The 16191-nt window shown below is 43.0% G+C and overlaps 2 protein-coding genes and 1 long non-coding RNA gene across 3 annotated transcripts in view; 1 reads left to right on the top strand and 2 right to left on the bottom strand.

Annotated features, from left to right (window-relative positions):
• Positions 1-16191, bottom strand: part of szt2 (SZT2 subunit of KICSTOR complex) — a 321741-nt gene that overhangs the window by 147490 nt on the left and 158060 nt on the right. Inside the window, exons 14-23 of the mRNA XM_037981182.1 lie at positions 9549-9663; positions 8588-8793; positions 8168-8404; positions 7575-7653; positions 7368-7456; positions 7115-7283; positions 6880-6997; positions 4511-4624; positions 4221-4415; positions 4015-4112 (exon numbers count right to left, since the gene is read on the bottom strand). Coding sequence (XP_037837110.1) covers positions 4015-4112; positions 4221-4415; positions 4511-4624; positions 6880-6997; positions 7115-7283; positions 7368-7456; positions 7575-7653; positions 8168-8404; positions 8588-8793; positions 9549-9663 — 1420 coding nt within the window. The remainder of the gene's footprint in view (positions 1-4014; positions 4113-4220; positions 4416-4510; positions 4625-6879; positions 6998-7114; positions 7284-7367; positions 7457-7574; positions 7654-8167; positions 8405-8587; positions 8794-9548; positions 9664-16191) is intronic.
• egln3 (egl-9 family hypoxia-inducible factor 3) overlaps positions 13192-16191 on the bottom strand; it is a 12398-nt gene continuing 9398 nt past the window's right edge. The window contains exons 2-5 of the mRNA XM_017435693.3: positions 15051-15170; positions 14699-14835; positions 14102-14175; positions 13192-14026 (exon numbers count right to left, since the gene is read on the bottom strand). Of these exons, the coding sequence (XP_017291182.1) occupies positions 13992-14026; positions 14102-14175; positions 14699-14835; positions 15051-15170 (366 nt within the window). The 3' untranslated portion in view covers positions 13192-13991. The remainder of the gene's footprint in view (positions 14027-14101; positions 14176-14698; positions 14836-15050; positions 15171-16191) is intronic.
• LOC119617934 overlaps positions 14111-16191 on the top strand; it is an 11086-nt gene continuing 9005 nt past the window's right edge. The window contains exons 1-2 of the long non-coding RNA XR_005234407.1: positions 14111-14244; positions 14610-15278. This is a non-coding gene — a long non-coding RNA (uncharacterized LOC119617934). The remainder of the gene's footprint in view (positions 14245-14609; positions 15279-16191) is intronic.

Here is a 16191-nt window from a genome sequence, read left to right as displayed (position 1 = left end):
GCGTGGAGCAGGAGCGGGGGCGTGGAGCAGGAGCGTGGAGCAGGAGCGTGGAGCAGGAGCGGGGGCGTGGAGCAGGAGCGTGGAGCGGGGGCGTGGAGTGAGCATGGAGTACATCCTGGGACAGTGGTCCCCAATCCTGGTCCTCAGGGGTCTCCATCCTGCAGGTTTTCCTTGTTCCTCTGCTCCAACACACCTGATCTGAATCAGTGGCTGATTAACAGGCTTCTGCAGGACATGAAGAGGTGATTTAACCATGAATCAGGTGTGTTGGAGCAGAGGAACAGGTAAAACATGCAGGATGGAGACCCTGAGGACCAGGACTGCCCATGATGACCCTCGGACAGCGAGGGTCATCATTTAAAGCTAACTGATCCAACTGAGCTGGAACTAAAACTAAACCAGCTGCTGGGAACTAGTTGAGCAACACTTTCTGATTTCCTCCCTTTTTTATTTCTAGAATAAATGGTTTTAAAGAAAGACCAACATTTCTTCAGTTGTTAGCAGAAGTTGATGATCTTCTCTTCATTAAACACAATAAGTGTGAAAGTCATGGAGCACGTCTCCTCCGTCTCCTCCATGCAGTAATAAGAGCAGAGAGGTTAGTCGTTCGACCCTCAGAGGGCCGACCAGCTAACTTTAAATATTTCACACTATTTTAAATGAGCGCACATGAATCATAGATCACAGCCGGCGCTGGAACCTGAAACTCCTTCTAATAACCTCTGGCTGTCCGTCTCAGGGAGGAGGCCTGATGTTGAATTTAGATCCAACAGCGTCAGACGTTCACCGCAGGCGTAACGAGCGGCCTTTCATCCCCGGCCGTGATGGACAGATGATGAAACAAAGCGTTAGAGATGAAAACGCAGCCAGTTTCTAGGGTTTTAGCTGTACTTTCACCGAGCTGATCCAACTAATTCCCTCATGAAGTAAAAACATCAGAAACACCAGAGAAAGTGTTTTGGAGACATGATGTGACGTTAATAAAAATCAGCCCGGTAACTTTCTTACAGAGTTTATGTTGCTTAAAATAAAATTTAGATTTATTTCATATTTGCTGGGATCTGTGGGAAATCTGAAGTTTATTAAACGGATTAGTTTAACTAGAGATCAAAGGAAAACAGGCTAAATATTAAACATTAAAAGTTTATTTTTAATTGTTCATGAGGCAAAGGGTGTAAAGGAACTTATTGTTTGTTTTATTCATAATATGAAGGAAGTAAAAGTCATGAACTTTTAGCTGTCAGCTTCATGAACATCCTGTCCAACACGGACATGAAACCATGAAAGTTTCTGAAACAAACCTGTTTCAGTTTTCTGAGCGAAGAGACTCTCTGAGAGACGGCTCGCGGTCCAGACGGCGGCGGAGGAGGCGGAGGAACAGGTCTGTTTGTTTTATATCAACAGAAATCAGAAGAATCAAAACTAACTCTTTGTTTTTTATCTTCCAGGTCCAGGAGGTGGAGACTGGGTGGGCAGGTGAGCCTCAAGGCGGCGGTGAGGACGGCTCGGTAAGGAAAGCAGCCATTGGCTGTCCTGAAATGATGTCATCACCTAATTTAATAATGGCTGCTGTAGGACAGAGGAATAATGATAATGTGAGTAAAAACTTTTATTCTTTTTTTTTTACCCTCCTTTATCTGGGATCCAGATCAGACCAAAAGAGGACCGGTCCATTCGAGGCGAGACGGTCCACGAGTCCCGGTTCTGTACCGCAGGAAAAAGAGACAAACTGTTACTTTTTCACCGTTTTTAACAGATAATCTTTCAGAAACAGAACCCAAAACACCCGTTCTGCTGCTGCGGCAGCAAAAAGCTGAACGAGGTTCTGTGTTCATCAGAACCGGGCCGGTTCTGTTTGTGAACGCACGGTGGAGCAGTGGTTAGCTGCTGCTGGTGTGAGGGTGGACGGAACACGGAACCGTTCATCCTGAGTGGAGCGACGGGGACATCCAGAGGTGAAGCAGCAGAACTGCAGCTGAGCAGAACCGGGCCGCATCAGAACCTCCCTCTGACACAGATGGAGCTGAACAGAACCAGGCCCCATCAGAACCTCCCTCTGACACAGATGGAGCTGAACAGAACCAGGCCCCATCAGAACCTCCCTCTGTCGGCTTTAGAAGAAAACCTTCAACTTGTTTGTTTTCAGACAAATCTGACAACAAACTAAGATTTTATTTTAAATTATTTAAATTCTCACTTGAGCTCAGTTCACCAAACAGGATAACCTTCATCTTCATCTTCTTTCACATCTGCTGCTTTTTATCAGTCTTTTCTGCTTCTATAATCTTCTTCTTCTCGTCTCAGTTTTCTACTCGTTGTTTTTTCACCCCCTGACCTTTAACCTTTGTCCTTCTTGTCATCAGTCTTCATCCTGACCCCAGCTGAGGACGGCAGCTCCTTGAACTCCTTCTGGAGGAACGTTTTCTGCTTGGATCCCAAACTCCTGAATCCCAGTCAGATTACCCAGAAGGCCACGCTTCGCCCAGATTAAAGTTTAATTTCTTTACATCTCAGATGATTTGTTGTGTCAGAACCTTTAATGATCCTCAGTTTGAGTTCCACCGACTGTCAGCTGGTAAAACGGCAGGAAGCTTTATTGTTTCAGGACGGTGACTCAATAACATCTCTGAGGAGCCGTATGAGCATCAATTATTCATCAGATCTGCAGACGAGTTTCTGTCCTCCTGCAGCTCCGGAGGACCAGAGATGATTCAGGAGGGTTCTGTTCCCCAACAAACCAAAACCCATCCGGTGTTCAGGAACTCTGATCACATGTTTTAATTCTGTAACTGCTGAGTCAGCGTTCGGCTGCTTTAACTGTTCTTCTATCAGAACCTTCAGCTGGGACTTTGTGTTGAAGTCTAGCTTCTACAGATCTTCACCCTGATCTTCACCCTGATCTTCTCCCTGATCTTCTCCCTGATCTTCNTGGTTTATATATAAGAACTTGAAAGCAAGTTGAGTGTTATTTGTACATTACTCGGGGTGGAAGATGTGAGGGGGTGCTGGGGGGGGATGGATGGGACTTGGTAAATTTGGACAAATCCCTTACCTGTTGGACTCTTCATGAAAATTTATGTACATTGTAACCTGTTTGCCGAATTAGTTTGTGTGGTTTAGTTATTTTGCTTCGCTGTATCCCTCCCTTGGTGACCTATTTGTTCTGAGAGTCGTTTGTTGTTCTTTTTGTGTTTTTTACTTATCTCTGTAAACTTTTGTGCTGTATAAAAATGTAAATCTGACAATTAAAAATAAAGTATATAAAAAAAAAGAAATGTTCTTTCCTTGAGTGTCTGTAATTTCATTTGTATCTTTCTATATGCTTTTATTGTTCTTTTGTACTTTGTCAAACAGTTTTTGATGTTTATGAAATAGTTTAATTATTTAAAGCACTTACCATGAGTTGCGCGGTTGCTAAAATCCTCTTTACAAACAAAGTTGGCTTGCCTTGTTTATTTTTGTTTTTTAATAGCTAAAGCTGAAATAGAAATAAGTCCCTTTATTTAACTGCTGTATTTTTATGATCTGAGGTGTGTAAAAACATAACAGAGCAAAACACCAGTTTGAAACACTGGTCATTTTTTAAAATTGGTTTTATTTGTACAAATGCTTTGTTTAATAACCTGGAAGAATATTATTTATACATTTCCAGTGACAGAGTGAAAAAGTTCTGTAAATTGTTGTTTAAAAAAGTGTTTCTTTTATAAAAAAAAATATATATATATGAATGATTTTGTATGCTGTTAAATGCAATTGTTAAAGAAAAATCAGAATCAGCAGGTCAGATGGGAACAAAAATCAACCAGACAAGAAAACAATGATGAATCCATCTCTGGACAAGTAAGTATTTTAAAGGTTTTTTTTAATGTTTTACTTTAATCAATCTATTCTGTCAAGTACTATGAGAAGATAAAACCAAAAGTCATTTCAGATGGATTGCATTAAATTCAGCATGTGCTGCCGTAAATCTCGATTCAGTAACCGAGTTAAAAAGGATTTAATAAACTTGATCACCTGTAAAGTGCTTGTAGATCCCATCACCTCCTTGCTGCTGCTGGTGGTGTGGAACGATGTCACAGTGTCCTGTAGATCAGTAGCTTTCTTACTTTCTTCTGAAGAACAGACAAAAGATGTATAAGAAGACATCCCCCTCCCCAACACACACAGTGAATCTGATAAAGGTGGACATCGAAGACCCTAAGAGCCACACACTGACTGACCTTTAATGACAGATTGAGAGAATGGAGCCATGTGGCCATCTCGCTCTCTCTCCAAGATGTGATGCATGAAGGCACCATGGTCGCTAGCAGCTAATGGGACCTCTTTGTCACTCAGCTCCTGCTCCAGGCTGTTGTGGAAGAGGCTCAGCAGAAGCTCATTGGGCAGACAGGGAATCTGATCCTCATTCTCTACAGCTGAAGAAAACAGGGAACCACAAACATTGAATTTCTTTTTCATTTAGTTTTACATTAGAACCTACTGTGTCATGAGAAATTGAAATGAATGGTACCTGCACTGAATGTGAAGAAAAAGAGTTCAACCTGCTGACAGTGTGGAAGCAGCTGAATGAGATCAAACTGGAAAGGAACCATGTGGATACTGTCTTCTGAGGTCAGAACCTCTCCTGAACACCAACAGGAAGGTCATTTATCAGAGAAAGTGTCATTATCCACAGTGAAACAAGTCCTGTACCAACATGGGCTGAAAGGCCACTCAGTGAGCAAAGCAATATTAAAAAAAACTGATTACAGTTTATAAACACACACAAAGCCAAAGACATTAACATTGAAGAGATGAAACAAAAACTGTTTGGCCATAATGACCATTGTTACGTTTAGAGGAGGGGGGGGGTTACAGACCGGTGCACTTCACAGAATGCAAAATGGCTTAAAGGCAACAAAGTCAGTGTTTGGAGTGGCCATCACAAAGTCCTGATCTCAGTCTAATAGAAGTTTTGTGGGCAGAATTAAAAAAGGTGTCTGTGAGCAAGGAGGCCTAGAAACCTGACAGTCCCTGACTTAACACACCTGGCTCTCATTTTCTTTTCAGCTTACTTTTTTCATCTACTCATCACTCTCAGTGCATCTAGTGTTATTGTCAGGTCCTGTTGGTTCCTTTTGTGTTCTCTGTGGGCTTGACCTTGGTTATTTCTGCTCTCCTGACAGCTTTTTGTTTTAGCTTTTTAATCACTAAAATTATAATTTTTTTTCATCCAGTTCTTCTGTCCTTGAGCCTGCATTTTGGGTCTTATTACACTGCCTCAGGACCTTTTGTTGTTCAAGTATAACAGCAATACACACAAGTGCACGTCTGCACAGAGCCAACAGCATCAGGGGCAGGTAATAATACAAACTACTAGTGAAGTAGAGATGTACAATATTAGGAGTACATGCAGCTGAAATATTAGTGTTGAATATTGCCATGACACTATCAGTCACAATAAACTCACATTTTCCTCTGTCTTTTTTAATTGTTATCATGACACTCACAACACTCAAGTGTTGCTTTAGTATTTCAGCTTTGCTCTTCTAAATCAGCCACGGATATTTAGGATAGTGGGATTCCATCTGATTGCCAATTACATTATTGGCATACAGTTTGGGACTGAAATTTTTTGTATTGCACACTCTGATGTTGCGATGCCTATATAATGTGCAGCTCTACTGTCAACTGCAAAAATTCATTCAGTCACAACAACAGTCTCAGGCAGTGTTGCCAACTCCTCAGTAAAGAAAGTAGCTACTGGCTGTCCTAAAAGTTGCTAAATAACATCATTGCCTAATTTGCATAACTGACCAGGGAGAAATAATGTAGTGGGAGACACATAAAGTTAGTAAAAAACTGCCGAAATATGTTTAGAACTACAAATAAACTTTTTTCGGTTAATTCTTGTTTGTTTGTTTTTTTTAATGTCACAGTTCCAATCCTCCTCCTTTTATCTGGGTTTGGGACCCAAAAGAGGCACTCTGAGTTATCTTAGTGCAGTGATTTACTTTAGACATAGAAATGTTGAAACTTACATCCCACCATCAATCAGTCGGCATCAGCTTTGCACTTGCACGATTCATTTAGGGTCTGGAAGTGGTGGGGTGAATATCGCCTGCTCTGACTGCAACTGGGAGGGACGCTACACAAGGACTGAGTGATTTGGAACAAGGGAGGGGCCCATGGCACCACCCACTGCTTGTTGGAAGCATGCTTTCATAGCAGTCTCCAAAAATCTCCAATAAAACCAGAAAAAGTTACTAGATTTGTTGCAATTTGCTTTTTTTTGAACAATAGGTACTAGAGGGGTCTGAAAACTCGTTAGGTTGGCAACACTGGTCTCAGGGTGTTTTACTGTAATATCAGATAAGGTCAATTTAAATCCAATAAATGTAGTCGAGGTAAAACCCAGTTCATTTTTTTGCTTTTCCATATAAACACAACCCAGTTAAATAAATTCAACTAAAAACTCAAATCAAATATAATTCCAATGACTCTAATAAAATTAAATTAATTCAATCCTCGTGTAGTCATACACATTTCAATTCAGTCTCAACACAGTTCTATTTCATTCAATATATTCTCACTCTAATACCAGCTATAACTACTTTTAAAAATGCCATCTGGTAAAAAGTTGTCTCTTCTTAAATACACATTTATGGCAGATTTTTTTCTGCCTTACTAAACGGCTGCTTTTACAAGGAGGTAAATCCAGCCAATGGAAGAATTCACTATAAAGCAGAACAGAGTTTTAGTTTTTCCTTAATGTACCTGAATTCAACCAAGTAAAACTTTAAAAAATTGTTGTGGCTTTGTATTCATGCAGTTTTTGTTGAGTAATTCACTTTGATACTTTAAATAAATCTTATTGATATGAATTTCAAGTTTTGTTACCTTGCACATCCTTGAGTCCAACAGGAAGTGAGAAGACCTGGTTCTTATTCTGACACAACTGGCTCAAATACTCAAAAGTCATCATTGTGGACATACAAGCCAAATCCCTGGGAAAGATCTACAACACAACAGGTCAGATCGGAATAAAGTGAATTCTTAAATTTAAACAGTTTCAAAAACAGGTCGGACGAGTCTGTGGACAAGACCAACCACTGAATAAAACCAAAATACACACTGCTTGTGGGAGCTCCTGGTACTTGAGGCCTTGGAAGTGTCTGTGCTGGTCCATGCAGTTCATAACTGTGCCGCTCTGTGGTTCCACCCAGCACTCCGTCACCAGGTTCAGCTCTGTGTCCACGTCTACAGCCTCCACCTCTGTGTCATTGTCATCATCTGTGGAGAAGCTGGCGTCGACACGCCGAGAAATAAATCTCAATCAGAACCTATACCACGTCCTGTAATAAACAGAAGATCTCTTCCAGTCCTACCTGTCCTTACTGGAGGTGGAGTGAGGTGGAAACAGAATGTACTGAATGATACAAGAGTGACTCTCTCGGCCTGTGTCACCTGATGTGCTCTGAAGTCACAAAGTTCAGTTGAAATAAGAACCCAACACGATCCAGGTGATACATACACTGTGTAGAAATGCTGGAATTCTGAGCCTCGGATAATAAAGGAAAAGTTTCAGTCTTTACCTTCATCGGCAGCTCAATCACCATATTTATTATGCCTTCCCCACTGGCAGCAAAATGAAAACCTTCTGAAACCCGAATCCTACAAAGATATTAAAACAAATTTACAAACGGCAGTTTTTATATGGTTTGATCATGTTACATTAAAGTTGCAACATTTGGGAGCACCTCAGAGCCAAACAGGACTCACATAGCTGTTCAATCATCCAACCAGAATATTCTGCCAACAAACTGAACGTAAAGGATCTGCTGCTGACAGCACACCTTCAAGGGTCTATTGGAGTCCATAACTCAACTGGTCAGGGCTGTTTGGGTGGCAAAAAGGAGACCTACTAATATATGGCTAGTTTTATGGCTGGCTGATCTACTCTTTCATAGAGAGAACATGGAGGTCATATGGATAAATATCACATGATGATTTTACTTAACGTGGAAATATTATTTGAAATTTTTTTCTAATTGGCTCAATGATACAATATACCTTCAATTCAAGTTTAAACACCACAGATCCCTCCCACAGGTTCTGTGGTGGAAAGGAAAGGAACTTACTATTTGACTGTAATTTTATTGATTTAAAGCAGTCATCAAAAACTCACTCAGAGAGTATGGACAGAATGTGAGCAACAGCCTGCATGGTCACCGCTGGTCCGTGGCTGCTCTGCACAGCCCACACCCACCGCTGGTGGAGGAAATACCGCGACAGTGAGGCTAGGGTGGAGGAGGCTGTACGGCTGGCTGCCATGCTGAGGGGCGCAGCACTGTTGGAAGGGAGCAAGAAGTTCTCCATGTTGAAAATGAAGGGAGTCCTAAAATCCATAGGCAGCTTATCATACCTGCAAAACAACAGCAGTGTATTTACAGTACAGTATCATTTTCAGGTGGTGGCCTCTTTAAATGAAATCAAACTGGACGTGAACACAGAAAATGGTGCAACTGATGTTCTAATTGGTTTAAAATCAACTGTTAATGAGATTAAATAGAATCAGATGTGTTGTGCAAATGTGCTTTTTACTGACCTTATGAGCAGCTTTTCTAAAGGTTTATTCAGCACCACCACACAGGGCCGGTCTGACAGAGCCGGCTTGGCAGCAGTGACAGAGTGAGATTTGGATGGAGATGCATTACTGATGCTCTTCCTCTTAGTTTTTGGTGTTGCTTCTTTGTTTTGAACACGATGAGGGAAGCGAAGCTTGAGGATCTGCTCCCGCAGCTCGTCCACAATCTGATGAATAAAAGCATGCGGTGAGCTAACATACTATTTCAGGGTTTTAACCTTCAACTGTCAATCTGAATTAGGAAATACTTTTTCAAACTGAATAGAGAATAAAGGGCTAGTCTGGTCATTTTTGAAGTGATGTTCTGTCTAATCACTAACAATAGTTGTCACCGCTGATAAGGTACAAACTATTGATAACTATTCCTCAGAGGAGTGCAGAAATCACACTGACCAGTTTGTGTTTTGGAAACAAACTGAACGGTGTGATGTCTGTACTGTACTGCAAATATACTGATCTTCTTTATTCTGCGTTCAGTTAACTTCTTGTATAGTTTTGTTGTCTCCTGTCACTGTGGTGTTCTGGTTGTCTTGGCGATACTGTTTTGTTTCAGTTTTCTCATGTGTTTCCTGTGTCATTTTTCACCTGCCCTCAGCTGTGACATGACATCTCCTTGCAGGGTTTCCCCCAGAAAAGAGGCTAAGCCTGGTGGTAGGTGGCCGTTCGCCGGCCGATCGCTGGCCGACCGTGATTTAGTAAAAAAAAAACATTAAAGTTGACAGGAAAGTTAAAAATTTGGCTATTTATTATGTGATATTGTAAGATATTTGTGCCAAATACTTACACAACTACAGTTTTACAAAAAATACTTTTTTAAACAAAAATACACTAACACTAAAGACTCTACCACATCCCAACAAAGAGAAAGTTAACCACGTGTTTGATAACACCATTGCAGTTCTCAGCATTTCCTGTTTAGTACCTTGTTTCTAACATTGGCTGGTGTGCCTATAGGGAAGCCCAAACGCAGAACCATGCAGGGGGTCTTAGAGATGAGACGGACCAAGTAGAAGGAGGTGGGAATCTGCTCAGATGAACTGTGGAGGCAAATGACATCAGTCTTCAGGTTATTCAACATTTTACTTAAGAATCTCTTAAACAGTGAACACTTTACACAACTCTACTCAGACCACCTCAGACACAGCTTCCAGGAAACATTATCAATATGAACATGTGGATTAATCGGAAACATTTGACTCAAAGAGCATGAAGTATGTAGAGAATCAAAAGAAAAATGTACCTGGCAGAGAATAAATATGGATTTTATTTTCTGATCAAGTTAATATAACTTGATCAGAAATGTAATGTTGAAAATGAAAATGGTTATAATAATATAACCAAGGCATTTTGGGGGGCTTATGGTGAACACATATGGGGTATGATGTGCTTCACAGGAACTCTGTGGGAATACAATTATATTATATTTTAATTAACACTGAAAATCTTTAGGCTACTGTCATAATCCCAGTTCTCCGAGTAGCATCAGCGTCTCACATTGGGGAACGCCCTTGGCGTGACCTCATCAGAAGATTCTATTACATTGCACCAACCAGGATTGGCTGGAAATAAGCCTGTCAGCATCAGAGAGGGCAGGGACTCTCACCCTATTTATAGGTCTGTCGCTGCACTGGCAGTTTATTCAAAAACAATCACCTCTTCATCGCAACACCAGAGCAAGGAGGGTGACTTGGTGAGACATCTCTGTTGAGAGGCCACTCAGCGTTGGCGCCCTCTCACGTGGAGACGTCCCAGCCGGACCACCATTAATGATGAAGCCAACAGCCCCAAAGCCTTCTGCAGAGTCTAAGTGATACCAGGCTTCCTCTGTGAAACTTGGACAGACAGTCCACCAGGGCTTCTACTCTGTCCTCTGTTAGTCTCACTCTGGCCTGAACTGAGTCCAGAGAGAAACCTATGAAGGATATGTTCTGAGAAGGAAGCAGAACACTCCTTTCCATATTTATTTCCTTGAGGCTGACTGAAGCAAAACAATTGCCAGGACATAGGAAGCACAACAGGGAGGCATGGGTCAGCATCTTGAATTCCTCAGATGCTTGTTTAGAGCCCAGAGGTCTAAAACAGCTTGCTTCCCTCGGCCACCTTACAATAAAAACCTTGAGGCTGTGTTTGTGAGGAATTAGACTTATTGCTTTCTTCTTCAACAGCAATGAAATTTCCACTTGTAGGAAGAAAGCATCTTCCTCTTATGCTTGTGAATGAATCACTCACCTGAAACAAGGTGGAGATAAGGCAAGTTGCAGCCTGTATACCCTCCTTATAGTTTTTAAAACCCACTCTGAGTTTGTGCATTCTGCCCACTTTACTGGTTTCACGGTCAAGCGATTCGCAGGCCAGTCTGTCAAACATGGTCTGGGAGCGCCCCCTTGTGGTGCCATGTAACAAAACACTGCTTTAAATTGCACGTGCGTGTGGTGTTTTGTTCGCTGCAGAGCGGTTCACATAGAAGAGAGGTCTCACTCCTTTTGTGAAAGAAGGGACCAAAAAAATCTAGTGTTATATTTATGTTTTTCAATTTTTTTAAACTGTGCCCTCGGCTCATAGCCTGGATGTGACAGATTGTGAACATTTATTTCTGTTTGACAAAGTCGACTGACGGGCCAGATGGAAACAGAACACCTTGAGGGAGAACCAGCTGCAATGCGCACACTCGTCCGCAGACTTAAGGGCTACTTGAGCATGTTTCAAACCAAGGCACACCATGCACATTGGGTGTGTATCCCAGGTTGAAATTTTGTTACCACACACGCAGGTTCATGCCTGTGGGTTCTCCTCTGCTTTTGTGGCAGCCCTGCCAGTATCCATGTTTCACAGGGAGATTTGGCTGTAAGGCTACGATGTAGCTGGTGATAGCTAAGCTAACCAGGTGTGGCTAGCTTGGGAGGGGGGCTGCTGCTTCCCAGTGGGTAGCTTATACTGCGGGAGTATTGCTACTCGGGGCAGCTAACGTGCAACCTGTAACACAGTACAGTTAGCGTTTTTGGGGGAGGTTTTTGTGTGCAAGTATTTCTACTCTTTTGTCGGTATTTCTACCGAGAAAACAGCTACTCGTGACACTGCACAGACGCAGAGCGAAACGCCCAGTGACCGAGCTTGCACACGCAATTACAAACATTTAAGCTGAGAGCGAGACAGTATTTACGGGAGAGCTGGTTGGAACTTATGATCATTGCAAGAGGAACTTTTTAATCAAACTGTTTGTGCAGCTACAGCCCGATAAATAGGGAGAGGCACCCTCCCATCTCTGACATCGATAGTCTTATTTCCAGCCAATCCTGGCTGGCGTAATGTAGTAAGAGTTTCTGATGAGGTCACGCCAAGGGTGTCTCCCAGTGTGAGACACGAAAGGAATGCTATGAAAGAGAACTGTCCATCATGTGTCTCAGCTACATGTTTAAAGAGTAATCCGTACCTCTATGTCCTCTTAGTGATTTCAGGATAAATGAGTATTTAAAAAAATAAATAAAAACAAATGTGCCAAGACTGCTTAATATTTATTTAAATATTAAGCAACATACAGGTGCTGGTCATAAAATTAGAATATCATGAAAAAGTAGATTGATTTCAGTAATTCCATTTAAAAAGTGAAACTTGTATATTATATTCATACATTNCTCTCCCTGATCTTCACCCTGATCCTCTCCCTGATCTTCTCCCTGTGTTCCTCTTCTGGAAGTAGGTGTTCCCTACAGCTTTTACCACCACCTGTCCTTCCTGGTTCCTTTCCTTGACACCAGACCTGCCCATCACCTCCTCATCTCCTCTGTTTCCTTCACCAACATGTCCACTCAGACCACTCTCTCCTCCCTAGGAATACTCTCCATCACTTCATCCAGATCCTTCCAGAGTTTTTCTTTCTCCTCTACATCCCATCCAACCTGTGGAGCAGAACCACTGAGGTTCAGACACAACCCCTCTGTCTGACTCTTCTCACCTCGACTCCATTCCTTCTACCTCCTCCTTCAGGACCAGCCCTCCTCCATGTCTCCTCCTGTCCACCCCATGGTGAAACAGCTGAAAGCTGCGAGCCTTGCTGGAATTTGAAGTTAAAGATGTTGGATCAACAAAGTCCAGAAGATTGATCTTTATGTTGAGTTTCAGCTGCAGGAACCAGGTTGTTTGGAGCAGTGCTTCCCTGCAGGCTTCAGGTGTTTCTCTGCTCCTCAGCAGCAGAGAAACACCTGAAACCTGCAGAATGGTGTTCCTCAAGAACCAGGGTTAGGAGCCGCAGATTCAGAGGATCATTTAATCAGCTTGTTTCCTCTGCAGGAACCAGGATGGACGAGGGGTGAGGTTATAATTTATTTGTAGAAGCACGGCTGACCTGAGTCGGTTTTTAAAAGTCAGAACTAATTTAGTCGACATTAATCTGTGCTGCAGTGCTTTTTGTCCCAGTAGAGTTCCCGAAGCTTCCTGCAGTAAAACAGTTTTTCCTCAGAACGTGTCTGTAAGTTATCAGGACATTGGATTAATCATCTGTAATCTCAGGTGTGTTGGATGATGTAGATTAAAATGGCTCCAAGTTTCTTTAATAACAACAAACTGAAGAGAGTTTAACGGCTTTTATTATTTGAATATTCAGATATCACACAAGAAACCAGTTCCCTGTCTCCTTAAAGGGACATTCTGTCTAATTGTATCCTAGCTGTGACATCAGTCGAGGAGTTTGGAGAAAGAGGCAAAAGTCTTTGTCCAGGTTAGCCGTTTCTTCAGCATCACTGAGACAAACACGTGTGTGGTTGGTTTCCTCCCACAGGGTGGGCAGCCACTGACCTCCATGTTTTCCTTGTTTCTCTGCTCCAACACACCTGATCTGAATCTAACAGGCTTCTGCAGGACATGAAGAGGTCATTTAACCATGAATCAGGTAAAACATGCAGGACCAGGGTTAATCAGTAACTCTAAAATATCCCTCAGTGAGAGGCTGAATGGTTGTTTGTCTCTCTCACACAGAGACAGCTGGAGACTTTTGTCTCTTCCTGACTGATGTCACGGCTGATAAAGGTATTTTACCTTTAAGACATTTGTCACACGGGCTTGAAAGCATCAAGTCTCTCTGTAAACACTCCTCCTCTGTCGTCTCAGTAACGAGCCGAAGGCGAAGCTGCGAGCAGCCAGCTCCAGCTGAATATTGCACAAACACCAGGAAGAAACAGAGGGACCTCCATGGATTAACAGCAGCAGCATCACTGGAAAGAAGAACCACAGCCAACTCCTCCCGAGCTCCAAAACATCATTAAAAACTGTGTTTTCCCCTTTTGTTCCAGAAGCTTTGGGTGGAGGTGGCTCCTGCTGCGCGCTCCGTCAGTTCAGAGGACGAACACCAGGGGGCAGCGTTGTCTCCACATCAGCCTGAGCTGCTGCCCTGCTCAGCAGAAGAAGCTGAAAAACACACAGGAAGTTCAGAAAGAGCGCAGCTGATTCATCTGCTGCGGAGTGTGTAAATATTTGTCTTACCTGTCAGGTCCCTGAAGCGTTTCTTGGCCTTGGCTCGCTCATCAGAGTCAAAATACCAAACTGTGATGGCGTACCTGGAACGAGACGAATATGAATAAATGTTTCTGCAGGACTGCCTGAAACGGTTTTCTACAAGCTTTGAAGTAAGGCTCAGGTTGTTGTTACTGTGTCAGAACATCTGCAACAAACAGAAGTTTAATATCAGCTAATGTAGCTTCTGAGAGCTTTTAGCCTGAAATAAAACTTCAACAGGCAGCTGTAAATGTCACTGAAGCAGGGGTATAAACGCCGTTCCTGCAGGTTTTAGATGGATGACTTGTTGCCGTGCTCCTGGAGAACTTTACCGTTTGGTGAGGAGATAATTAAACCATTTGAATCAGGTGTTTTAAAGCAAGACTAAAGGAGCTCAAACATCTGGTTTATGGTCTGTTAACACACTGATATTACCACTTCTGCTGCAGTTTGTGATCTGCTTTCTAACATTAACATTCACATTCTTCCTCCTCAGAGTCTGAGCTGCTCTTAGCTTCGTTAGGAAGGAAGACTTCAGCGGTTTGACCCGGTGGGAGGAGTCCAGGTGTTGTCAGCAGGCCTCACCTGGTGCTGAAGGACGGCTGCACCTCGTGTGGGTTCCTGCGGTCCGACCAGAACACCAGCAGTCTGTCGAACAGAGGCTTGATGTCGGCCACGTAGGGCTTCCCTTCAGGGAAGATCCTGAGGATGCCGCCGTGCTCCTGATGAGAAGAAGACAGGTTATTAACCCTTTACATCCACCAGCTGCTGTCTGTTAGCAAAATATCATCACGCACTAGACAGAGTTTAGTCCAGTGCTCATTAAAAATGACTAACTGAGCAGAGTTTCCTGTGGTGGGAGCCCAAACTGAGCCTTTCCAACATAAAGGCGGGCGACAAGCATTCCTGCGAGCTGACAGAAGGAAGGGAGCAGCACCTTGGGGTTCCAGTTCTTGTTCAGGTAGTAGATGCAGGTGAGGCAGCGCCCGTCCTGGTTGGGGTTGTCCACGTGTTTGACGTAGCCCGCCCCGTTTCCAGGGTAACACGCCACCATGGCCTGAGGACAAACAGGAAGTACCGGGTCAGACGTCTGGGTTTAACCAGGACTGAAACTTCAGACCTGAGCAGGAACTGAAGTCATCCCACCTGATCTAACTGTTAACAGGTATGTCATTTACTTCCTTTAACTTTAACTTTAATGGAGCTTAAAGAAAAGTTTCCATCTGTAGATGAATAAAAAGGAGCAAATATAAAACATTACAAGAAAAAGGCTTTACTACAGGAGAAATCATCAGGGAAACATGTTTCCAGATGTTTCCCTGATGATTTCTCTAAAATAAAGGAGCAGATTTTGGTTTCCATGAACAAGAATCAAACTCAGATTTGTTTTATAATAACTGAGAACCTTTCAGCCGACATCCAGGCTCAGGAACTACGACTGAAGCTCGTTAAATGTCTCCAAACCTGAACTAAAGCTCCTAAAGTCTACTAACCAAACCAACTTCTTCCATTTTATCTTTGACCTCCTCCTCCTCCTTCTGCTGCTCAGAACCAAGCAGCTGAAGCCCAGCCGGGCCGGCTGACAGAACTTCCTGATGAGTTAATAATTGTGGTGAAGATCAGGGGTGTGGCTCGTGGTTGGGCGCCTACGACTTCAGCTGCACGTACACAAATAGCACACATGCTTACTCACGCCCGCCTCTGTGTGTGTGTGTGTGTGTGTTCCTGGCAGAACTTTATACTTTCTGCCGGGATCAATCGTTCTGACAGACCGAGATGAAACAGAAACAGAACCCAGGGTAAACTTGGGATTAACCATTAAAGCCCCAGAGGGTAAATAAAACGTGAAACGTGAGCCGACTGCTCCCCCGCGGGTCACGTAGACCCGAACTCTGCCTCATCTGAGGACGAGTTAATGAGACAAACCGTTAACAGGGAGCGCGTGTGTGTGATCAGAGATCAGGCTGGGGTTAAAGGTCAATAAAACATCTTAGTGAATGACGGCGGGTGACATGCATTTCTTCAGGCGACGTGTTTTTACCTGAACATCGTTACCTGCAGACAACAAGCACCCCCCC

Source organism: Kryptolebias marmoratus, linkage group LG18 (genome assembly GCF_001649575.2).
Source record: "Kryptolebias marmoratus isolate JLee-2015 linkage group LG18, ASM164957v2, whole genome shotgun sequence".
Classification (NCBI taxonomy): domain Eukaryota; kingdom Metazoa; phylum Chordata; class Actinopteri; order Cyprinodontiformes; family Rivulidae; genus Kryptolebias; species Kryptolebias marmoratus.
This window is presented reverse-complemented; position numbering and strand designations above follow the sequence as displayed.